This window comes from Pelodiscus sinensis, chromosome 4, assembly GCF_049634645.1.
Source record: "Pelodiscus sinensis isolate JC-2024 chromosome 4, ASM4963464v1, whole genome shotgun sequence".
In the NCBI taxonomy this organism is placed as follows: Eukaryota; Metazoa; Chordata; order Testudines; family Trionychidae; genus Pelodiscus; species Pelodiscus sinensis.
In genome coordinates this window covers 93,707,667-93,733,912 of record NC_134714.1, presented here as the reverse complement: position 1 = coordinate 93,733,912, position 26,246 = coordinate 93,707,667, and the positions used below count along the sequence as shown (strand labels likewise).

Sequence of the window (26,246 nt, the reverse complement as noted above, 5' to 3'; positions counted from 1 at the left end):
TATGAATGGCCAGACTGGGTCAGACCAAAATCCTGTTAGTCCAGTCAACCATCTTCTAACAGTGACTGATGCCAACCTCCATCCACAAAGGTAAAGGACAGAAGAGGGCAATTATCAAGTCCTCTGTCAGCCACTCCTGCTCAGCTGGCAGTTGGAGGTTTAAGGATGCCTGGAGCACAGGACTGTCTTAGCTAATAGCCCTTGGTGGAGCCATTCTCCATGCAGTTGCTCACTTTATTTTATTTTATTTTTTTATTAAACTAACTTACAGGCTGGCCTTCACAACATCAACTGGCAAGAAGGGCCACGTGCTGACTGTGCCTTGCAGGAGGATGTACCACCTTTGGCTTGGTTTAAACCTGTTGCTTATTCATGTACTTGGATCACCCTGACTCTTGTGTTACATGAAGGGGTAATTAACCGTCCTTAGTCACTTCTTCACACGGTTTGTATTACTCTAACAGAGCTGGCCTTTGTAATGACTCTCCCATGCTGAGCCCCCTCCCTTTCCTTTTCCACAGTCACAGGTGAGGCCTTCTAACCATGAGGCTAGAAGTTACATGGTAGGCCTCAGCCTCCTTCGCAAACAGAACACGCCAACTCAGTAGCACAGCTTTCATTCTGAAAAATCAACATTGAAAGTTCTGGGGTGACGAATATCACACAAATACAAATATACACAAGGCACGGGCATAAGAACCAGAGGGGTTTGTTTTTATTTACTGTTCATTTTACTCAGATGCATGCAAAAGATACACACAAGAAATCCACAGTTCCCAACAACTGAAAAAGGGTTGAATTCATGCTCACTGTACATCTACCCGCACCACTGGGAATTTTGCCATTTACCTTGCTGGACACTCGATCAGATTTTATGGGCTCAGCCCTGCCTGCGAAAGGCCACCCACAGGAGGGAATGGGATATCTCTCTCCATGAACAAGCAGGCTATTTTTCTCATGGCCAGGCTTCAACACACAGGGGACAGTCTTCTAGACTGCCAGGGTGCAGTCCCCAGTATGTGCTAACCAAATTGCACACACTGGTGCAGTGTGTTACTGCACATTCCCCAGGCCCACCTGGATGAATATAGCACTGGCAATGCATTACTCAGTGCAACTGAGTCAGAAGTTAGCTTCTATAGCCAATGGGTAACTATAGTGCTAAGGCAGATTTGGCTGCACTGGGCACATACACAACCAACCAAATCACTATCAAATCTCTGGGGAAAAAATCTCTTCTCCACCACATGCACGAAACATCTGTTGTGGTCATAAACAATTATGGAGAATTAGGCCAAAATCCAATGTGCCAGTCAACTCCAACACAACTTTTAATCAAACTTAGGCATAGGACTAACACGGGTCTCTGAAAAGCGAAGCACAAATTATACAAAACTTCGTGGGGAGGGGTAAAGACAAGCTGTCTACCTTAGTTATAATTCACTTTAGCACCATTATGCGGCAAAGGAGATATTTGAAAACTAATGTACACTTAAAACCAAGTGCTTTGGGCTTTTGATTTCAAACAGACTTTCTGCCAATTTTTTTGAAAGAAAACGAAGCAAACATTGAGGGATCAGATAACCACTAAAAGCTAGTTTTTGTGACACGTATCAGCTTCTGCTCTCATTTCAGACTACAATAAAAGGGCAAAGTTGTGAGAAATCAAAATTCACCCTTCAGTGTGTGTGTGCGATGGATCTGAGCCACATCTCTGCAGCCAAATCCAATTCCTGATTGAGCTTTCAGGGCCAATGCTTTTGTTTGACCAACACAGAGGTGGGACAGCTGTGAAATCTGAATGTGATCCGAATAGTCCTGGGATGTTTGGGCTAGGGATGTAAAAACTGCCTAAAATAGTTAACTGTTAAATGATTTGTTTAACCAGTTAACCATTGGCCGCAGGTGGGGGAGCTGTTCTGACCTCAGTTCACTGTGGCCAGGCTCCAGATGGCAGGGCTCACTGCAGCCACAGTGGTGGCTCCGGCCCCAGCTTGCTGTGGCTGTGGGTGGTGGGGGCGGCTCTGGCTACACTGGTCTGCTGTGGCTGGGGTCCTGCTGGCTACGCCACCAGGCACAGGGGGTGGTACTCCTGCTGGCCAAACCCTGTGATTCAGCAGTTACCTTGTAACCATGCTGGTAAGGCTAATGCTTACTAGGTAACTGGTTAACCTTTTATCCCTATTTTGGGCCCTGGGATATTATTGCATTAGCTCCCTGCCAAATATTGGTGGATTGAACAGATGCTATCCACTGATATTGAATTGCATAATCATTCTGCAAGGTATGAAAGAGGCTGATTGTGTTTTCAGGGTCAGTGAAATAAAAGAAACAGAAGAATTGCCAAAGATTGCTTAAGTCCAGAAAGTCAAGCGGAGAAGATGATAAATTGTTCGTAGGATTCAGTTCCTGAAGTTTTAAACAAGGCATTTGGACATCAGGAGTGAGAAAATAACCTGTTTGAGTAGTTGTGGGGGACCTTAATAGACAAAATACATTGGCGGTTAATGGAATATATATTTTTACACTTCCCTTTTCCAAACTGAAACCTGAACAATAGAAATTCATTTCTGTGAGGTACAGTACCCAAGCCACCTGACAGGACTTTGAGTCTGAAGCACAAATGGGGAAGATATTTGATCATGAAAGAAGAATACTTCCTCAGACAAGTCTATTCAGGCTGCACGAGAAAATGCCCTTGTGGGCTGGATTCTAGGATGCAATTCCCAATTCTTCCAAAGACTTTCAGTGTCATGCTGGGCAAGCCACTGCCGGTGGGATCCACAGAGCTCCTTAGTCTCACATTTAGGCTACGTCTACACTGGCAGCGTCTTGCGCAAGAACTCTTCTGCGGAAGACTTATTGCACAAAAAGTCTTCCACAAGAGCGCGTCTACACTGGCATGTGCTTTTGCGCAAGAGATGTGCAGTGTAGACATAGTGTAGACGCTCTCTTGCACAAGAAAGCTTTGATGGCCATTTTAACTATAGGGGCTTCTTGTGCAAGAAATTCATGTTGCCTGTCTACACTGGCCTCTTCTGGAAGAGCTCTTGCGCAAGAGGGCTTCTTCCTGAGAGGGTGCATCAGAGTTCTCGTGCAAGAAGCCCTGATTTTCTACAGTACAACGTCAGTTTACTTGCTCAAGAATGCACGGCCAGTGTAGTCAGCCGGCATGTTTTTACGTAAGAGCGGACATTTTCGCGCAAGAATGCACCAGTGTAGACACAGCCTTAGCGATAGGGAGAACTGTGTTGAGCCATCAGTCAAGGCTTGTCTCACTCCCTGTCCTCTGGTTCAACAGAAGAGCTCTATTAAAGGTCAGATCTGGCATCTTTTATGACCCTCCTTGAGAAACCCTGATGCGTGAAAGAATTTGCTAATTTTTGCAGTGTAGAAAGTAGAAGCCCCACTGTTTGCAGCTGCTCCAAAAGATCTCTGGAAGATGCATAAAGTCACCCTGTCTCAAAGAAACAAAAAAAGAGCCAAAGATTGCTTAAATCCAGAAAATCAAGTGGAGAGGATAACAAATTGTCTTTTGGATTCTCTGCCTAAAGTCTGAAGAAATGCTCTGGTCATTGTGACACGATCAGCAGAAGATTTTACTCTGCTGTGAAGGGAATGAAAGCGAAGCTATGAAAGCTCTTTTGGAAACACTCCCAGAAAAAGATGACATGTTACAGTCTTTAACGTTAGATTTCAGGAAGAGAAGCAGACTCACCGAAGACCTTTCCAAGTAATTCCCACAGAAGAAATGGAAAGCCTCAACAATGAATTTAACTCCCAGTTAACAAGGAAACTTGAATTTGAAACAGAATCAATGTTAGTGATGTTTCTTTGCAAACAAAATTAGCACACTATGGGGTATACTTCCCACCAAAATACATTTGTTTTTTCCAACAGTACTATTACCAGCACCATACAAGCAAGGAGAAGCTCAAGAAAGCAAAAGTATTTCACCTTTAATAGCAAATTAAATATCACTACAAATCTCCCTGAAATTAATTTGGAAATGTTGGTCAGTATGAATACAGGGCATAAAAGGCAGAGGGAAGAACTGAACCAGGGTCTCCAATGATCCTGGTAATTTACCACCTTCTGAAGAGTGGGGTTTAGGACACACCCCTCTCCTTTGCAATTCCTGCTGGCTAGCTTAGGCAGCTCCCATCTCAATCTGCTGGCTTTTTGAATCCCTTCTTTAGGTAAATCTCCCCTGGTGGTGTATAGGAAACTTGGGTGCTTAATTCAGGGCTGTGAATTTCACATGGTGGCAGGGTGCCTAAAAGTTAGGGTTTGCAATGCTAAGCCTAGTCCTCCTTGTGAATCTCATGCTGAATCTCTCAGTGCCTTAGTTCCTAGCTGTAAAATGGGGCCAAGAGGGTCTGTATCCTTCATCTATACAGACTATAAGCTGTTCAGGACAGGGAGAGTCTTCTACTAAGCCTATGCAAAGCACCTACAGTAGGGTCTGATCTCAGGACTTTAGTTAGTATTGTAATACTACTAACAACAAGGAGAGGTTTGAATCCATTTGGTCTCCTACAGCTGTATAGACTCTTTAGAGCTAAGTGGAATAAAAAGTACTAACCATTTACTTTTGGGTGTGACATTAAACAGGAATTGCTCTGAACATGCATAAAGAAGAGATTTGTTTAGTAAGATGCTATTTTTGAATAATCACTTTTCAGAGTAGAATTTCTTGTTACTATCACGGTAGAGCCTAAAGTTATTGGTTTTTTTTTGGGGGGGGGGGAAAGGGAAGTTTGAAGAAAGTTTGTCATTATATATAAAATGCTTTTACATATTTGAAAAGAGATTTAAAAAATTTGCAGAAAGCTGATCTCCTTTACAACCCCTAAATGGGTAACAAGCACCTGGAGAGATTGATTCCTAATAAGAGAAGACTCATTTGTGATGTATTGGTATCTAATTAGCCTCAGACTAATACAGCAGGCTGAGATACCACTTATGGTGACAGCAGAATAAAGATGTACTGTGAGATACCTTATTTCAACAAAACATACCTTTCAAAAATATATTCAGTCTTTCAAAGGTTACATTAGCAAAGGTTTAAAATGTACACTTGGTATTGGAAATTCAATACATTTATATTTTTTAAAACGGGTGAGCTGTCCTAGGCATTGCTAATTATTATACCAGAAGAAAGTTTAATTGCCATTCTGGACAATGTTCCTGAAGAGTCGGAGTCTTGACATTACCACATCCCAGTCTGCATAAGCACCTTCAAGGTGACGGGCTATTTCTGTCCCTGACTGGTAGCTCCGGCGGCCATGCAGTAAACGCCAGTTGTCAAATGTTACTATGTCTCCTATGAAGAGATTAAACAATGTACTTCAGCACTTTGTCATGTTTTCCGTCATTTCAAATATATAATACATTGAAACGATTTCAGTGCATTTATCAGAGTGTCTCTTGAACCCTCCCGCAAAAACTCTTCCCCACAATTGGGAAACGTATTCATATCTAGAAAGCACAACATGCCATCCCTTGCATCTATTTGTGCCTGGGGAAGCTAACCATCTCAGAATCATTCATATACCAACACACACAACTTCCCAGTGGCATAGAGCAGTGCCACCATTTTACAGATGGGGAACTGACAGACTTGCCCACAGTCTGTTAGGAAGTCTAGGGCTGGGAACTGAATTCAAGTCTCAGGTTAGGGCCGTGCACACTGTATCTCCTGCAAACTGCAAATCCCTCTCATGTTATTGGGGTTATAGAGGCTGCAGGAAGACTTCATCCACATGGCTGGAATAACCATTTTGCATGGATCCAACCAGCACAGAGAAAAGGGTTTGTCATGAACTAAAATAAAATGGCCTCACCCATGGTGGCAGTGCAGCAAAGCCTCTAGTCCCCCACCCCAGAGAGAGTAATAAAGTACTTCCTCTCCTCTCTCTGTCAGAAGGGGGTGGGGGAGAAATGTACACAGCATCCAATCCACCACTGTAGGGGACAACTACAGAGAAAAATGGAGCTAGAAGGCTCCCATTCCTTAGTCAGGGATGTGCCTTTTGCTGTGAAAACTCCCTCACTTTGGTAAACTTTTACAAGCCTTTGAAAAACAGAAGTTTGCACATGCTCAAAACAAACATCTCAGAGTCTGGGAACTTGACTTTTCAAGTTCTGCGGGCACTAATACTCCAAAACTCACAGCTCCTGTGTGTGACTGCACATGTATTACCTCACGGAACAACTCAGCGTGCTCCATCCCCGGGATATTGGGTCTAAGCAGGACTTTCCCTGTGATTGTGGCTCTGGACTGCTGTAGTGCCAGGCACAAGAACTGAAAGCAAGGGACCGTCTCTCCTGTACACTCAATGCTCTCACCGAGTACCCTGACACTGACGAAGAGAAAGCAGCCTGATTAGAATACAGTGGTGAGAACTGGGTGTGCGTGTGTTCTTGAAGAAAGGGCAATGACAAAGGCAGACAGTGAGGAAGGGATATACAATTGCCATTCATGGGAGAAAAGCGTTAGGAGCCTGGGCATGGATAGGGTTAGAGGGAAGAGAGCATAAGCTGGGGGAAGGGGTTGGAGAGAGTGAGACAGACTTTGGGTGGGGGGAGGGGACAGGTGTCAAAGTGTAAGCACTTGGAACTTACTATCTTAGGCCAGGTCTACACTAGACCTAGAAAGTCGGGTTAAGCTACAGAAAATATGTATCTGGAGTCAACTTACCTTAAGCCAAGCTTGGCATCGTCTTCACAGTTGTTCTATGAAGTAATACATGTGCATATGCTTCCGTTAACTTCCCTTGCGCCTCACAACTGAGAGGAGTACTGGCACTGGCTGGAGCTGCTCTCAGCATTCGATTTAGTGAGTCTTAACTAGACCCGCTAAATCAAATGCCAGATCGATCGCTGGCACAGCAAGTGAAGATGAGGCCTTGGGGGTTTTATACTGCTGCCCTTGTGATCATGGCTCCACATGATGATTAACTGCATAAAACTTTTTAGTGAGTGAACTCACTTCAGATGCACAAAGCCAGAGGGCCTGAGCAGGTGATGAACATGAGCACTAGCAAGTAAATCCACCCACAACCCACAGGCAAGGTGAAGGACTGCAGTGCACTCTTCTTCCCCCCCTTCCCCTCCAGTAGCTATTACTGCTGCCTATGGGCTAGAAGAGGGTGTGACTCAATATCTCCACCCTTTTTGCTGGGGCAATAGTGCCACTGGAGACATGTAGTAACGGATTTCCCATTCCATCTATATCACTGCCTTCTGCTGCATGCCTTCATATAAATCCCTGCTGCAGAATGCTACTGCCGCACATGGGTGCGATGGCATGTCTTTGCACTAGTACTATGCACCAGGGTAATTTTCAGTCAATGTGCTCAAAACAGCCCATATTTTTTGCATGTAATATGATTAACTACATTAAAAAACATTAAGGTTGCAAAGGTCATATGTTTAAGAATTAAGAAATGACAAATGTAGCTAAACCATGAAGACTTAATTCAGTCCTCTTGTGTGCATGGATTATGACAGAAATTTCATCTATACTTGGAACTACTTGGGTGTGATTCTCAGCTGGCGTAGCCATGCTTACACAAGCTTCGGTGTTTCCTGTAAGCTGTGCATTTGTGTGGGAGAAATTCAAATGCCACTCAACTGAAAAGCTAAGTGCTCACAGCTAGGTATTTTGTTTCTACTTGTGTGGTACATGCAGCCATGCCTCAGTGCACATAAAAATGTATTCTGCCCATGGATGAAAAAGATTAGAGGGAACGTTGATGAGCTCTCATTGTGAGTGATAGGAACAGATTGGTCACTTTGAGTAAAAAAATGGACTAGAACCAGTGCCCATTTTACCAGAATTACACTACTATCTTTAATAGTAATAGAAAACCAACAATAGAACACCACTTGTCATCACCTACAACCCCCAACTAAAACCTGTCCAACACATTATCAATAAACTACAGCCTATACTGGAACAGGATACCATACTCCAAGAGGCTCTGGGAGACAGACCCATGGTCTCCTATAGACAACCACCTAACCTCAAGATGATTCTTACCAACAACCACAGGACATACCACACTAATACCAACCCTGGTACCTTCCCAAGCAACAAACCCCGTTGCCAGCTTTGTCCACATATTCATTCTGCTGATACCATTATTGGACCTAACCAAGTGATTTATAAGATCAAGAACACATATTCCTGCGCATCCAGAAATATAATCTATGCTATCATGTGCCGAAAGTGTCCATCTGCTATGTACATTGGACAAACGTCTCAGACACTTCGCCAAAGGATTAATGCCCACAAAACAGATATCAGACAAGATCACAAAGAAAAAACAATTTCTTGCCATTTCAACCAGAAAGGACACTGTCTCAACGACTTAACCACCTGCATTCTGCTACAAAGACCTTTTACATCTGCATTTGAAAGGGAATCCTCAGAACTGTCATTCATGCTAAAATTCGACACTCTCCGGGGGGGACTGAACAAAGACCCCAGCTACCTTACCCATTACAAAGATAGCTTCCCCAATTATCACCTCTAATACTATTAGCTCACAGACATCTACCTTTCCCCACCTCTAATATCATTAACTCACAGACACTTACCTTCCTCCCCCCCCTCCCCCCCCGCATCTCCCTTCTGTTCTGAAACGTGATTTGTCCTTTTCATATGTGTTCATTTTTTTTAATTGTATCCTTTGGTATATATGGTTGTGACTATTTTCTTCCCCTATTTGATCTGAGGAAGTGGGTCTGGCCCACGAAACCTCATCATCTAATAAACCATCTTGTTAGTCTTTAAAGTGCTACATAGTCCTGCATTTTGCTTCAACTACTATCTTTAGTGTGCTAGCTAGATGAGAGCTAGTGCAATTATGTGTCTGGGAACTGGGGATCGACACTCATCTCACACCCACAGACCTTAATTATCAGAGAGGTAGCTGTGTTAGTCTGAATCTGCAAAAGTGATGAGAAGTCCTGTGGCACCTTACAGACTAGCAGATTTATTGAAGCATAAGCTTTCATGTGCAAAGACCACATGCATCTGATGAAGTGGGTCTTTGCCCACAAAAGCTTATGTTCCAATAAATCTGTTAATCCTTAATTATGTAATCACAAACTCTTTTCTCCCCCATAAAGCCTCTGCCTGCTACAGTGCACAGAAAGAATCTTCTCATTTAATGGGCAGCTAGTCAGTGGCTTATGTTACTCTCATCATTCAGCATGGGCCCCATGAATTATCACTACACGTTATTTAAACCCAGCTCCACATACAGAGTAATTAATTTCCTCTGATGGTTTCCATCATGCTCTTACCATAGTAGCTGAATGCTTCATACATACAGTGAATTTGTCTCCACAACACTCTGTAAAGCAGTGCTGTGCTATTATCTCCATTTTACAAAAAGGGAACTGAGGCACAGAGAAATAATGGTTAAAACTGTCTAACATCGCCAACCTGATACCCCTAGGACCTAATTTTCCATAATACTTAGCATATCTATAGCACTTTACATGTTCGAAACACACCTTCAATTGATTTCAGCTGTTGTCATGAGTGTTCTAGACTTCTCCAAATCTAGCAAAGTGTTTTGCGTTGGGCACTCAGAGAGGACTGAGATTCCCGTTTGGTACCAGCATTGTACTAATGGCCCATATGTTCAAATGTTTAGGATTTGGTTCTTAGACAAAAGCATGAAAAACATTTTCCAATTTTTGTAAGCAGAAGTAACATACTCACTGACCGGGTTTCATCTTGTAGGTAACCGTATGTTCCGGTTCATTCAATAGATCAACAAACTCCTTCAGTGCTGCATAAAATGGCTGCACGTTTTCAGCAGGTATGTCAAATACAGTGTCTCTTGTTGCATTATTATAATTGATACGAACCACCTGGCCTCTGTAATCTACACTGAGAGAAAGAGAAAGAGAGAAATGTATTATCATGCCACTTAAACCATTAGCATATTTTTGTTTTGATAAGGGCAGGTTAAATTTCCCCTTTCAATTGCTGGCTGTTACAGTACAATTCAACAATGAATTGCAATGCTATCACAAAGTATTGTACATTTTTGCACATCAGGGTCCTCCTTTTATTAATCGGTCAGGATTTAGGAAGATTAACAATGAAAAGGACTTTTGCTTCTAAATATTTTGGCATTTTTGAAAATCTTATCCTAAATCCCACCCTCAGTCTGTTAATGTAAAAAAAAAAAACCCTCTCTCTCTAAAATGTTTGAATTAATACATTTTTACAGACAGAAGGGACTATTATGACATGTAGTATGACCCCTAGTCATATAACAAGATTAAAAGAAAATAATAGAGCAAGACAGCCTCTTATGTAAGAGTTCTTTCCCACGCAGGAGCTTCAAAACAGCATATGGGTGCACATTTCATTTAGAATTTAGATAGAAGACCAATTGCTGTTATGGATATCAAGAGAAAGTTATTATGGCTTGTGACGGGGCGGCCCCGCCCCGCACTCAAGCCCAGGGAAACCACCTGGAGCCAGGGGTGGAGAGGGCCCCACCCACACAGCCCTACTGGGCATGCTCCGAGGGAAGCCAAGTTATAAAAGGCTGCTGGCCTGCTCAGAAGGGGCAGACTGCGACCTGAGCTGGAGCTAGCAACCACTGGCCAGAGAGGGAGTCGCCAAGGGAGCTGAGCGTGCTGCTGCCGGGCCTGCGCCGGGCTCGGCCCCAACGCCGGAGCCGCCGACCGACCACCCGTGACCCGAGCGCCGGACCGGACTCCGCCAACTCTGCGGCTGCCAGGGGGAGGACCACTACAGCCCGGCGACCGACGCCGACAGGTGGGACCGCGGCCGGCTGCGAGCAGGGGGTAGGAAGCGACCCAGGGCAGGGAGCTGTAGAAGCCCCTGAGGGCTCGGGGTGTTGCGGGGAGGAGCCCCCCCCGAGCCAGTGGTGGGAACCACCCGCCACTACTAGGGCCCTGGGTCGGGGCCCGGTGGAGAGGGAGGGCCCAGACCCCCCTACTCCTGCTGCCCGAGACCCTGGCCAGTGGGGACCGGGGTAACAAACCCTGAACTGTGGACTAGGCCTCTGGGCCTGTAAGCTGTGGACTAGGCCGGGAGGCCGTATTTCCCCTAGCACAGGGGCACCGAACTGTGAACTAGGCCACTGGGCCATATTTCTCCTACGAGGGGGACAGTGTACTCTGGGGACCAGGCCAGCAGGCCGTATTTCCCCTACAAGAGGGGCATTGTACTGTGGAACTAGGCCAGGGGGCCGTATTCCCCCTAAGAGAGGGGCATTATACTTCGAGGGCTAGGACCAGACGGGCCGATCTGGGCCCCAGATGGGGGTGGCAACCCCAAGACAGGGGCGAGCCCCCCGACATGGCTGCTTTGAGTAGTGGAGTGTGAAAAGAATGAGTAGGGAAAATTAAAATATAATGACAAATTCCGTAATAAAAATAATAAAGACTATCTGATTCATGCACATCTACATATTTTGTTAGTCTTTAAAGTGCTACCAGACTATTTGTTGTTTTTTAATTTTTTCTGTTACAGACTAACTCAGCTACCCCTCTGAAGCTTTTGATTCATTATAGTGCAACATAATTCAGTTGATAATTAAGGACAACGTTGAAACACTGTGTTCCCACGAGGTGGCAGTCATAGACCCTCTAACATCTTCCTGCAAGAAGAAACCATGAGAAATGCAACTAGAACTTTTTCTATCATGCAAGTTGTTGCTGTACAACCAGTGCTTCATTTGTAATGGAAGAAGTGCTGGAGCTGAAACATTTAAAAAAAATATATTCACAACTAATGCAGCTAGCCCAAAGGTGCCAAGGCTATCACCTGGGCCATGCCTCGAGGTGCTAGGATTCAAGCCTGCCAAATCAGGCATAAATTCAGCATTGTGTGCAACCCAGTAATTCCTGGTGAAGCAGCATTATATGAAATTTAAAACTCTTGGATTTTGTTAGCTATGGTCACACCCTTGACTGTTACTCACTCAATAATCCTCTGTTTAGACTGCATAGCAAAATCGCAGTAGTCAGTCCCAACATCTGTGAAGTCTACAAGAGTGGAGGAGAGAATCTGAAAGGCTTGAGGATTTTTCTCCTTCAGCTTGTTGGATACATAAAATCCATCCACAACTTCACTTTCGCCTCCAGTCGCTGCTTGTTGTATACAATGAAGAAACTGAATCTGTAACAAATTAACACCTCATTATAGAAAGAAACAGCCTGGATAATCATTATAATCAGTTTGCTCACCTGCTATGTCATGTTAGAAAATATCGTAAAAGACTAAAGGACCTGTATCCCCAGTGTCTTACCATCCCCATTTTCACACCAATTTGAGCCTATTGTCATAGTGGGGTAAAACGAAAGTAACATGGTAGCAAATTAAACTCAAATCACAAAGCATCACAATTTTCATCTGGCCTGAGTCAGGTTGATATTAGAGATGTTTAGTAATGGTTTCTAGCTAATCGAGTAGTTAATGGAATTTTTGACTACTCTATTAGTTGATAAGGGGGGCATAGCCGTAGTAATAATGGCTATGAAAAAAAACTCCTTGAGATATAAAATGCAACACTGTCTTTCCATTCTGGATAGATGGTAACGCCCCTGAAAACTAGGACTCATCTTTAACAGGGTACGATGTGAGTGAGACCAAAACTTTGGAAAACTCCTCAGCTATTTTTATAGATGGCCTCTAAAAATTAGTCTTCATCCATTTAGGGCCATACTTTCTGATAGCCTGTATTAGCGATGTCTTGTCAAAGTATCCAACTACTGTATAATAATTAGGAAACGATCACAATCATGCATTTGTGAGCCTAGATTGTAAATATGTTCCTAATGTGCTTAAAACAAATTTTATTTTAAAAAAGGGTTCTAAAATTGAGCAGGTTGTACTTTTCCTTAAAAAATGTTTTATGGCAGTGCGTGATTTTGTGGTTTTGGCACAAAAAAGATAGTGAGCTAAGGCACATCTGTTTCCTATTAACGAACTACCATTCTATCCCTACTCCACATTAACCAACAGCATCTAAATTAATTTTCAGCAGGTAGCACATTAATGTGAAAAATTTGGCACCTGTTCAGAAACAGATCATGCCGGCCTGTTTAATTTCACCACAAAATGATTACTTCAAGCCTTGGGGTGGGGGCGGGGATTGCAAGTATGCAATTTGAAGGTACAAATGTTTGTTGTGATATCTTCGTTAGTTATACATTCTTTGTGGTACTCTTTTTTCAGGCCTGTGGTGAATCATGTAAATCATGTTGCGCTGGCATGGAGACTCAGAGTTCGACAGGCTAACCGGGTAAAAATGTATTTCCTATTATTAATTGAAAGTTGTTGCCCTCCAGTTTCATGGAATGTCCCCTTGTTCTTGTATTGTGATTAATTAAACAAATGTGTTGATTTACTTTCTTTCACTCATTCATAGTTTTATATCTTGATCCTGTCACCTATTTGTCTCTCTCAATTAAACACAGCTAAAATAAAATTTTCAAAGCTGGCTAAGGCATGCCCAGATCCCATAAGTTTAAATCTTTTCAATCTCTCCTCATGTGAAAGTATGCTCAGGCCTCTAATGGTTTTCTCTGCCAATGTTAGAACTTCTGTTTTTGTTATTTTTCAGATAAGGTGGTTTGCAATGGACTCAGCATTCAAAGCAAGGGATCCTACTGAATTGGACAATGGCACTGAATATATTCAGCATAATTTTTGTGCAACATACTGCCTTTGAATACGCACCTTACATTTTTTTTTGCCTTGCACACTAAAAAGAGATATTCACAGGAAGTTTACACAGAGACTTCCTGATCTTTTTACTAGGTAATTACAAGTAATTTAGTCCCTGGAAGCAGTGCTCTCTCTAAGGTTTTCCATCTGTGAGCGAATGAGTTTTATCTTGTGCAGCAATATTGAGGTCGTGCGCACTTGTCTAGACATGTGCCACTGCTGCACCCACCAGTTGCTAACAAAGAATTCTAAAGGGATAATTAACAAGGCGCATGACTTTAAATGCTTATTTAATATGAGATCAAATAGAAAAGCAATACTTCATGTTTTTCAGTAGCCATTTTGGTACCCCGGAAGCAGCTGGGCAGCCATCACGTGGCTGTGGCCACAGCTCATGGGGACAGCTGTACCGTGGTCCCAGCCCCAGAAGCAGCCGCATTGCAGCCCCAGCTCTAGCTCCAGCATATGGGGCAGCCGCCTGCCATACGGCCCTGCCAGGGAGCAGTTGGGCACCCACCACACGGGCCTGGCCCCAGCTCCAGCCCTGAGGAGAGCAGAGAGCTGCCCTGCTGTGCCGAGGCTTTTTTTTTAGGTTGCCCCCACTCCCTCACCAAGCCCACCACCACCTGTTTATCTGCTTCTGTGTGGCTCTGTTAACGAGGTGGGCGGGATTAGAATTATTTCTGCGTGCACACTAGAGGGAACTATGCCGGGTAGTAGGAGTATTTCAGATGTTTCCTTCCAATGTGCACTACCCTTTCATTTGTCAAAAGTGGATTTCGTTTGCCAGTCCTGCTGCCCATTCAGCTGCTTTTCTTAGGCCACTTGGGTATACCTCACATTTTCCCCTACTCTTGATTTACTTCCATCCTTGCATCTGATGAAGTGGTTTTAATCTAGGAAAGCTTATACCCAAATGAATCTGTTAGTTTTTAAGGTGTCACAGGACAGGTTGTTGTTAAATCAGGTTGTAGCCTCTTATGTTCAATATCTCTTCTAGATCACTAATGAACACATTACCCAACATTAGCACTATTATAGCTCAGGCCATCTTTTGCCACATGGAAAATTACTTTTCCTTGCTCTTTTCTGTCTCTCTGCCAACTTCTCATACAGAATACAGAACTTTACCTTCACCCCATGCCTAGTTAATTTTCTTAATAGCTTATTGTGAGGGACTTTGTCAGGGTTTTATGAAAGTCCAAATAAATTATAACTACCAGTTCTCCTTCATCTACTATTTTGTTGACTCTCAAAGAATTCCAGCAGAGTGGAGCAGAAATTTTTTCCCATTATAAACATTTGATGTTGAAATGAAAATTAATGAGTTACAACACAGGAAAGTAAACATCACTGATATTGAACTTACTTATTCCTCCCTATGCCATCACATTCAGTACAATTTAGGGACAAGTTTTATTATTTTTAAAACATTTGCTTTCAACTTCTAGAGAAAGTGATGAAGTAGCTTGGTCTCAATCCATAAATACACAGAGAATGTATCTGGTATGAGGGAAACCTTTCATTTAGCAGACAAATGCATAAATAAATCCAATGGTTGGAAGCTGAAATTAAAGAAATTTAAATTGGATAGAAGATGCAATTTTTAATTTCAGTGAGGGTGATTAAGCATCAGAGCAGCTAACTAAAGAAAAAGGAAAATTCTTCATCATTTGGAGTATTTAAATCAAGGCCAGGCATTTAAAAAGATATCCTCTAGTTCAGCCACAAGTTATTGTGTTTGATAGTGTTCACTCATGTAGTAGGGAAAGAATAATACCCCTGACTGTAGGAATTACTGGGTGTGAAATTCTATGGCCTGTTATATGGGAAATTTGACTAGATATTAATAATTCTTCCTGTGGATTGATTAACTTTTTTTTTTAAAAGAAGAAATAAATCAATTTCACATATACAGAATGTTTTGCTCAGCAAACATATTACCTGTTTGGTTTTTTTCAAACTGTAGGAACAATGAAATTTCCCCCCTTGCTTTGTGGAAAAGTCAGAAGGATCTCCTTACCCCAGGTGGATGCTGAAGAACAGGGTAATCAGTGTGAAAACTTAGCTTCCCAGATGTGTAAGCCACATTATTAGCATCCATTTTGTCTTCCACTTGCCAAGTAGGTCTTTACAGTGAAAGAAAGAGAAAAAAAAAGAAAGAGGAAACACATTAAAAAAATCTTTGCTATTTAAGCCTGAAAAGTACAATGAAACTATGAAATCCCAATACAAAAATTATTTTTAAAAATTGCTGAATATAGCAATAATAATAATAATAAGGGAACCATGAGTCACCAGTTCCCTTCACAGTCCTGATCTGGTCAATTTAGTAACAATGCAACAGAAGCCATCACTTCAAAATGATGCTAGCGTGTTTGGAGTAGTCCAGATAAGTTGCTCCCAATGCTATAGTTCTGAGGGTATTGCCTTTGCTTTTCTAGTAACAGCTCTCAGAGGTATATTGTGCCAGCATTCAGTGGAAGGACAGGATAGAATTTCAGCTTGTGGAAATCAACATGCACCCACTGGGGCTGAACAGGTGTAAGAAAGGGCAGAATTTGGTATGTTTTGTCTAATTTTGACATTTCCATTTCCCAAGTTAGTATGTGTTATGTAAGATAAGTGGAAGCACTGTAAGCCGCATTTCATTTTCAGTGCATTTTAAGCCTTAACATTACAGGAAAAATGTCAAATACAGACATTTACAACATGACTTTTCCCTTATTCCCTTAAAAGAAAAATCTCTGGATGAAAGATGTTTTGCCTTTCCCTTTGTACTTTCTGAGAGCTAGTCCCATTATTTTTCCTCTCCATTTTTATTAAATTTCAAAATGGATGAACTAAGATCAGCATGAATCTTGCTGACAATAGCAACAAATTAGACATTGCAAGGTGGCTGAGTACAAAGACATGTGGACATCACATTGCAATGCAGTCAAAATATGTTTCAAATGACATACTAAATTTAAGGCCAAAAAACACATGTTCTGGTTTGCACAAAGTTCATACAATTGAATACAGTTCATGGCAAACGTGTAATATAGATCCAGACATTTGTCTGGGAAATGTAAGTTAACATATTCAGTCCATGTAATCACTGAAGAAGACATGATTTAAAAAGAAAAATATGAAAACTCATTTCCCTTTGTGAATTACTGCAGACCAAATATATAAAACACAAGCCATTTGAATTACAGACTTAATGCTCTTTTATATATAAAATACTCAGGTTAAATATGAAAACACAATTCAAAATGATTTATATATTTTTTACAAAAACTTTTGCTTTGGAACAAAGATTTTTAAACTTAGGCATGCCAAAATATGCTAAATGCAGATTTATAAAATTGCTGGGGGAAAAACCCAGAATAATAATAACAAATGTGTTCAACTATCATGGGGAAATTAATTTAATGATATGGTATAGTAAGTATTCATCACATGTGACTTCAGTTCTAAAATACGATAACCTCAACCACATTTGCATAGTTACTAATTTTATGGTAAAAAAAAAGTGTTATGTAATCCTTGTCACTAGTTGATGGTAGATTTGCCTAGATAGGCTCCAGAGCAATTTAATGGCTGCAAAGCACTTTAATCCATTGTAATGCTCCTGTTTCTGAGAAAATACACTGCCTCTAGTGAAATAAAAATACATTATAGAATTACTGTGACATTTTACACAAAGGCACGTTCGTTCTGTTAAACATGGTAGTGCTATGAGAGTTAATCCACCTGAACATTCTTTCCATGTAAGGAGATGCCATTAAAGATCAAGTTACCACTTACAGCCAAACACTGATTAAATGCAAAAAAGCTCCATTAATACAATGTCCAGGTTGAAAATGTAACGCACAGAAGTTAGGAAATTCAAATCTTAACATTGCTGAAGAGGTAGAACTCAGTAACAGAGAGAGTTACTGTGAGTAGAGTGCTGATGCAAGAGGTAAAGGAGGAAAATGTGAGTAATTCTAGAGGACTCTCTGATCATGTCAGTAGAGAGCAAAATGGGCTGGGGATGGTCTATGGATCAGTAACAAGGGTCAGATTCCAACTTTTCTTTATAGCCTGCATGGCAGAAAATCAAGCACCGTGCAGGTACAACAACTGTGTGTGTTACGGCAATATGTACAGCCCACCTGTGATGAGAAGTTATCCTGTCAACTGTGACTTGAACTTTGGGAATAATTGGCACTGAAATTTGAAACCACACTGTGGCTATGTCTAGACTACAGAGTTTTTTTCAAAAAAAGTGGCCTTTTTTTAAAAAAAACTTCACCTGCGTCTAGATTGCTGCCGTGTTCTTTCGAAATGAAATCGAAAGAAAGCAGTGGTTTTTTTGACAGCAGTAATTCTCATTTTATGAGGAAGAACTCCTTTTTTCGAAAGAGCTCTTTTGAAAAAAGGCGTTCTTGAACGCAAACAGGGCTTTTTTGAAAGAGAGCATCCAGACTGCCTGGGTATTCTCTTTCGAAAAAGCTATGCCTGTCTAGACGCTCTCTTTTGAAAGAGGCGTGTAGTCTAGACGTACTCTGAGATTTAGGCCCCAATAATTAAAAGGTTCTGGAACCCATGCACAGTTTAGTAAAAATACACAATGTTTTTAATTCAGAAATGGGAAAACTCAGCATAACTCAGGGACTCTCTGGCCATTGAAAAAGAAAATGTATCTTTAAAAATATTTGACAGAGGAAAACAACATAGTGAGTTTCTGGCTTCGTAAGATAAACTAAATCTAAATCGTGGTAAACCACGCAAAGGAGCATAATTTATAAAGTGCTCTAATACTTTGTACTTTAATTCCCCAAGTAAACTCTACCTACACACGCTTAAAGGTACCTACTTCACATTGGTGCAGTCCCATTTCAGCTACACCAGCTCTTTTGTATCTGTTTGTCCAAGTTTTCTCAACTGACTGAAGCAGAAAATCCCAATTCTTAGCCATTCATCTTCTGCCTGACAGCTGCAGTATCTGAGAAGTGCAATTTGTCTGATCCACTTGCCTAGAATATCAATGACTGAATGGATACACTTTACAGTATAGTGACATATGCAGAACTTGGAGGGACCAGCACCAGTTATGGAAAAAGAGTTTGGAAGATGCAGTAGGAAGCCAGACTGTGTGCCCGCAGCTGGCATGCAAAATGCAGCACAGGCAGTCCCCGACTTACGCGGATCCGACTTATGTCGGATCCGCACTTACGAACGGGGCTTTTCTCGCCCCGGAGCTCACGGGCGGCGGGTCGCTGCCCGTGTCCTCCGGGCGAAAAAAGCTTCTCCTGGTCTCCCTGGTCTGCTGGGGGGGTCCAGCAAAGCCGCTGGACCCCCCCAGCAGACCGGGGACACCCGAGCAAAGCCGCCGCCTGGGCGGCTTTGCTCGTTTGCCCGGGAGCAAAGCCGCCCAGGCAGCGGGACTCCCGCCACCTGGGCGGCTTTGCTCCTGTCCCTCTGGTCTGCTGGTGGGTCCAGCAAAGCCCACTGTGGGCACATTATTTAATTCTCTAAAGGAAAACAGCAAGTTTTTGAAGGAGACCAAAATATTATAAAAACCTTAGGTATATGTACAGATCTGGTTATTTTGCCTCCATTTTATCCCTGTTACCCAGCATATTTTCCTTTGGCAAATCCAAGAAGAGCACACTAGAATTTGTTGATCACCAGTAAGTGCTGATGGCTGGAGTAATTCAGATGTTCTTAGTGGGCCAAAGGCCAAGTAATAAGTGTGTTTTTTCAGCCAGAATATCCATAATAGAATGAGGCCTACCTTGACTCACAAGCATCTTTTTTAAATATAGTGAAATTTGGATGGACCATAGATTTTAAATCTAGTTTCCATTCAGAAAGGCTGAAATGTTAATCACTTTAGTTGTTTTAAATTTTTAAAAAAGGCAAATAAAACTGTATCTAGAACATTTATCCTAGTTACTGGTGCTTTATATAGCAAGTCAAATTCTCTCATGTTGCATTCATGCAGCACTGTTGACTTCATTGCTGTCATACCACTGTGACAGAGAAGAACTTGGCCCCCGAAATGGAGCTCAGTAGCTGTGTGGACATAAAAAATGTCAGAAGGAAAATAAATCAGAAGGAACTTGACCAGTGCCAGAAACAAGCTACGGAATCATGAAGTCTATTTTACTTTCAGAACTTTTTCAGTAAACTTGAATGATGGTAACATCTCAAATTATTTATTTTTCTACGACAGTCAATAAGACTTCATAGGCCTTCTTTCGGCATTTCTTTACTCAGCAGAGAATTTCACTGTATCTCTTCATTAACAGAAAGCAAAATAATGAGAAAAAAAGATCTTTTCTCCCCTTCCCTCCCTCACAAATTTACATTTCAGATAAACATATTTTCCCCGTTATCCCTGTGTTGTGCTTATCAATCTTGCCAGCCTTCCATATGCCAACATGACTTGAATGTGGCCTCGTACAAAAACGTTACAGGAGGGAAGTAAATCTTTGCTTCTCTGTTCTAATGTGGAAGGAATGTAGGCTTTCCAGCCAAGTTTTGGATTTTGTCTTCTCCTATTTATTTTAAGTCTTTTCAGAGGAGAAGAAATTCATTGTTGTTGCACCCTTATTGTTAACTTTTCAACTGAGGCGCTCACAATGAAAATACTTGTATAGCTGGAGTTTGAATTATCTGAATCGGGGGGGAAAGTCTGGCTAGGAGCTGCTGGATGTTCTGGTTTTAGCAGCTCTGCAGATGCCAAGGTATAATATACAATTGGCAAAACATGACAAAAGTACAGTGGGTAACATTTAAATGTTATGGGTTTGTTATTTTTCATAAGTCTTTGAAGAATATGCACTAATCAGATTTCTGAAAATTATTCTCAAAGGATGGGTGGATGGCAGAGCAAGGCGCTTGAACTCAGCAAGACATCAGTTAATGGCATCCAAATGGGGTCCTGCAAGAATCAGTTTGGAGTCTGATGCTGTTTAATATCTTCATCAGTGATTTAGATAACAGCATAGAGAGAACACCTATAAAGTGTGTGGATGATATGAAGCTGGGAAGGGTTGTAAGTTCTTTGAAGGATAAGATTAAAATTTCAATATGATCTGGACAAGCTGGAGAAATGGTCTGAAGCAAATAGGATGGAATTAAATAAGGATAACACTCTTTTAATAAAACCCCAAACATCATTCTGGGATGTATTAGCAGGAATGTTGTAAGCAAAATATAAGTAGTAATTCTTCCACTCTTCTCCATGCTCATTAGGCCTCAACTGGAGTAGTGTGTCCAGTTCTGGGTGCCACATTTCAAGAAAGAAGTGGAAAAACTGGAGAAGGTCCAGAGAAGAGCAACAAAAAATGATTAAAGGTCTAGAAAACATGATTTATGAAGGAAGACTTAAAAAAAATTGGGCTAGTTTAGTCTGGAGAAGAGAAGATTGAGGAAAGACATGATAAAAAATTACATGGAAGAAGGACAAATATTGTTCTCTTTAGCCTCTGAGGATAGGGCAAGGAACAATGGGCTTAAATAGTAGAAAGTGCAGTTTAGGCTGGAATTGGGAAAAACTTCCTATCAGGGTGGTTAATCACTGCAATAAATTGCCTATGGAGGTTGTGGAATTGCCATCATTGGAGACTTTTAAGAACAGGTTAAGACAAACTATCAGAGATGATCTGCATGAAGGGTGGTCAATAAACAACTCCAGAGGCGGACACAGTTCGTCCACTTACGTGCAACTGGATGCTTTGTTTACTTGCATGACCACCGGTATGGCTGCTCACAGCTGGTTGTGAATCATCATTGGTTGTGAATCACCATTTCCAGCCAATGGGAACTGCGGGACACGGCACGGACCAGGACACTGCCTCCGTAATTCCCATTGGCCAGGAATGGTGATCCGTGGTCAACAGGAATGGAAAGTGGCCATGTCTGCAGACTCATAGGTAAATTAAGCATCGGGGGCCCACCGGGGCTAACCCTGGAAAATCGTGTCTTACCCGAAGGGCACTTACTACTTACCCCTGCTCTAGATAATACTTAGTCCTACCTTGAATTTAGGGACTGGATTAAAAGACCTCTCAAGGTTCGCTCCAGTCCTATGAGTCTCTGATTGTTTGTTCTCCCCTTAGGGAGTTGGAGATTTAGGCTCCTAATTCATGAAGTCAATAGGACTTTTAAAGGCTAGCACATACTTATGTTCCTTGCTGCTTGGGACACTTTGAAATGAAGAAGAAAATCTGCAAGGGAAAGACTGTAGGTGCTATATATTTTCAGGCAGAAATTCACCCCTGACTGTAGGAAAAAGTCATGGAAAGCCATCAATGCACAGGGTCTGCTTTATTGAGAGTGGCTCTGAAATGGCCATACAAGGTGTTCTGCACCCTATGTGCATGGTGAAATTGGACTATGCAGTAAGGATGTCAATATATAGTTGACTATAGGCTTAACTGATAAGCCCAGGTTTATTGGTTAATCTCGTCAACTACAGGCACTCTCCCCTCCACCTCGTCTCCTGCTGCCTCTGATAGAGAGGCAGCAGCATGGAGGGTGATGGGGGGAGGTGGAAGCCGGCTTTCAAGCCAGCTCCCTGTGTGTATTGCTTCACATCAGCTGCTTGCTTCCCCACGCTGCTGCCTCTCCATTAGGAGAGCTTTTTAGCCTGCTCTCCCCGTTGGTTCTGCCGAGCTGCTTGCCCCGCCCCCCATGTTGCTGCCTCTATCGGGGGGGGGGGCAGTGGAGGCTACCATAGACAGAGGCTACTTTGTGGCATGATGGCACAGCTCCTGTCCTCAGAGAGCTTGGGCCCCCTGTGGACAGGGACTGGTGCTGCCCTACATTGCTGCTGCTGTATCAGAGGTAGCAGCATGGGGTGGCAGGCAGGAGCACAGGGGAGCAGGAGGCTGAGAGTGGGGCTGGGAGTGCCCTGGCTGCTGGCCCTACCCTCAGGGACTATTGAATAATTGTGTAACTGCTAACATTTGATGCAGTCACACAGTTATTCAGTTAATCGCTATCTAACATCCCTACGATGGATGGACAGCAATAGAAAAGGAGTTTGGGGACTGACCAGGTGTGTGAACCAATGGGTCCGTGTTTACATGAACATTTATCTGATGCCTCCAGTTCATGAGTTCTCAATTGGATGGTTGCAAACAGATGTCATGCTACTCTTACCATATTGCTAAATGAGAGGAAAAGCTTGGCTGGGTGGGAGGGGAGAACTGAGGAAGATCCTGGTATGGAAAGGCTTTAGAACCACTGTGGCCTAGACAGCTTGGAGGAAGCCTATTTAATATTTACATTGCAATCCTCATTTCAGCACATTTTGAGCTGACTTTGACAGTTTGAGCAGAGCTTTTATTTAAAGGTGAAGAGGTGGGTACTAGAAACTGCTATGAAAGACAATCATCTCACTTGAAACTCACATGACTGAAAATAGACTTGACACATGGGCTGTGTCTACACTGGCACCCTTTTCCGTAAAAGGGATGCTAATGAGACCAGTCGGAATTGCAAATGCCGCAGGGGATTTAAATATCCCCCGCGGCATTTGCATGAACATGGCTGCCGCTTTTTTCCGGCTCGGGGTTTTGCCGGAGAAAAGCGCCAGTCTAGACGGGATCTTGCGGAAAATAAACCCTTTTCCGGAAGATCCCTTATTCCTACTTTCAAGTGAAGTTTAAATGCAAATGCTGATCCAAAGTTAAGGTGTTTGGATGCAGGGTACTTGATCAGGCACAGCTTTACACAGGGCTTGCTATTTTGTTGATTGATTATCCTCTTATATTTGTGTTCAATTCTGTTGCTCATCCTTTTTTTTTTTTTTTTTTTAAACCACCACCACTATTACAATTTGTTCCTGGGTACCATGCTATTTGTCATATTTCCTATCTGGCATTGCAAAGCAATCCACATACACAGAGTGCTATGGGTGATCACATTTTCTAATGTGAAGCCAAAGAAAATTCTGACCCAGCTACAAATAAACTAATCCCCAAGAATGATCCTACATTTTGAAGTGTAACATATCAAAGGTGATGACATTGCTGGCAGAACTAGGACATGTGAAAAACTAGCTCACCCATAAAATGTGAGACGCAGGAAACCAATCCTTTTGCCAAGTTTAACCAATTCTCCCTGTCTAGCGGCAGCTCCTGTTAACAGCACAATTCCTACTTTTTTAAGGGTAGAAAGCCACTTGTAGGCACTTTCATCACTGTGTAAGACTTCTTCAAAAGACATATGTGGGAGCTGCAGATCTGAGCCCCAATATTTACATTCTGTAAGACAAAAATATTGAAGCAAACTTTTAGTTAACTTTATTATATCTTATTTGTGTCACTGTAGTTATTTCTGTGCTCAAGGTTAGGACATATTCACATTAAACTCCAGGTTGGACCTCCCTGGTCCAGCACCCTTGGGACCCGACTGGTACCGGATGAGGGATTTTTCAGGACCAGGGGAGGTCATTTCTGGCCCCCCTGATGCTGACGTCCCCCTCAGCCCAGCTGAGATGCTCCCTTCCCCCTGTAGCCCAGCTGAGCTGCTCGCCAGCTCCCACAGCCCAGATGAGCCACATGCTGGTTCTTAGCCCCATCCCCTGCAGCCCAGCTGCGCATCACCCCTCCCCCTCATATAGCTTGGGTTCCTGCACCGTCTCCCCCCCCCCATCCCTTCGCAGTGCGTGGGACTCTCTGATCCTGGAACATCCATGGTCTGGATGTTGATGGCCAGAGAGTTCTGGTTTATAGAGGTCCAACCTGTACTTTAAAGTAATGCTTTGCTTTTGTGTATTTCTGAATATGGTCCCAGTCCTGCAATTAGATCCGCATGAATGAATCCATGCAGAGCCTTTGACACACACATAACCCAAATAAACAGTTTTCTAGAAGTAAAATACATCAAAGATCAAATGTCATTTTAAACCATGCATAATATGAAAGGAATATTATACTGCAAAACTTGAAGCAGAAGTACCTCTCCCTGAATATACTGAATGCAAGAGGTGAAAACAGCCAGCCATAATGTTTTCTTTCACGCTACGCTATTATTTTCATTGTTTGTATTACAGTAGCACCTATAGACCCCAGGCAAGATTGATGTCCTATTCTGATTGGTACCAAGTGAACGTGGAGTAAAAGAGAATCCTTTCCTTGAAGAGCTCACTACACACCAAGACAAGCCCAATGAATGTGTTAATGTACAATTTAAAAAAAAAAAAGAATAAATAAAATGATTTGGTCTAAAACACATTCACAAAAGAGAAAAGAAAATGGACTCAGCTCAAGAGTTACAACTCTTTTGACAGTTAAAATTGACAATACAGCGTGCAGTTATAGGACAAACAGTCCCTTGCTTTAAGTTTCTTTTCCTATGTGGATTTGTTGTGGACATTTAACACTATTTCAGAAATATGTGATTTTGATAGTTTAGGCCCAAGAGGTTAAGAAATCTTAAAATGATTAGAATATGGAGAACACAGAACACTTGGCAATGATTCAGTGAAGAAAAAGAATTTATGTTCTGGTCACTGTCATAAAATTATTTGTAAGACATGTTAGTTCATGTTGGGCCTATCATAAATAAAAAATGATTTAACAGTATTGCCTACACAGGATTGTTATTTTCTAACACTGGAGAAGATACTGCAAACAATATAGAATCAAATTTTGAAATGTAATTAAATACTGATAACACCTTTAAACGTTTTAATTTTGAGTATTCCTGCTTTTAAAAAGTCCTTTAGCAAGGGAATTTTATCTATTACAACTTTATTTTCTAGTTCTTTTCCTAGGAAAAATAATTTAGGTAACAAACTTTAGTTAAATGACATGAAATTATATACAAATGTGGTGATGCAGCCACTAGAAATGTTTGGATTTTAACCTTCCCTTTTCGGTTAGAGCTATAAACAGAGACTACTATAAATGGACAATTCACCGTGCCACATTATATGAGGCACTATAATTGTTCTATTATTCAAAGCATGAGGAAAAAAGGGTCTCCAATTCAGTGTTTCAGCTAAGATTTTCCAACCATGAGAGGAGTGAGTTTTAGCTTGTGCACCAATATTGAGGTCATGTGCATTGGTCCCGTTCCTGGCCAAAGCCACCAGAAGAGGCGCTATCCCCCACGGAGCAAGCTTCCCCCAACCTGCCCCCACCACGCAGCTGCGGCAGGTCCTGGCCCCTTACCCCAGTGGCTCCCTCAGCACACTGTCTCAGCCAGTCCCGTTCGCCAGAGCAGCCGCCTGCTGTGCGAGTACATTAAGGGTACGTCTAGACTACATGCCTCTGGCGACAGAGGCATGTAGATTAGGCTACCCGACACAGTAAAATGAAGCGGCGATTTAAATAATCACTGCTTCATTTACATTTACATTTACATGGCTGCCGCGCTGAGCCGACAAACAGCTGATCAGCTGTTTGTCGGCTCAGCGCAATAGTCTGGACGCTCCCCTGCCGACATCAAAGGTATTTGTTGACCACCCAGGTATGCCTCATCCCAGGAGGCATACCTGGGCGGTCGACAAATACCTTTG

At 42.3% G+C, this 26,246-nt stretch overlaps 1 protein-coding gene and 1 long non-coding RNA gene across 5 annotated transcripts in view; one reads left to right on the top strand and one right to left on the bottom strand.

Annotated features, from left to right (window-relative positions):
• Positions 1-693: 693 nt before the first annotated feature.
• BBOX1 (gamma-butyrobetaine hydroxylase 1) overlaps positions 694-26,246 on the bottom strand; it is an 88,724-nt gene continuing 63,171 nt past the window's right edge. For all 3 annotated transcript variants that reach the window (XM_025185020.2, XM_075927769.1, XM_006111505.4), the window contains exons 4-8: positions 23,787-23,985; positions 15,759-15,864; positions 11,988-12,184; positions 9,747-9,913; positions 694-5,326 (exon numbers count right to left, since the gene is read on the bottom strand). In XM_025185020.2, coding sequence (XP_025040805.1) covers positions 5,166-5,326; positions 9,747-9,913; positions 11,988-12,184; positions 15,759-15,864; positions 23,787-23,985 — 830 coding nt within the window. In that variant the 3' untranslated portion in view covers positions 694-5,165. The remainder of the gene's footprint in view (positions 5,327-9,746; positions 9,914-11,987; positions 12,185-15,758; positions 15,865-23,786; positions 23,986-26,246) is intronic.
• LOC106732080 (uncharacterized) lies at positions 10,422-25,322 on the top strand. 2 transcript variants are annotated; one of them, XR_001368333.3, is made up of 4 exons: positions 10,422-10,816; positions 13,244-13,310; positions 13,632-13,828; positions 24,777-25,322. It is a non-coding gene; the product is annotated as an uncharacterized LOC106732080 (long non-coding RNA). The 2 variants fall into 2 exon arrangements; XR_012903575.1 differs by lacking the exon at positions 24,777-25,322 and having other exon boundaries at positions 13,632-14,219.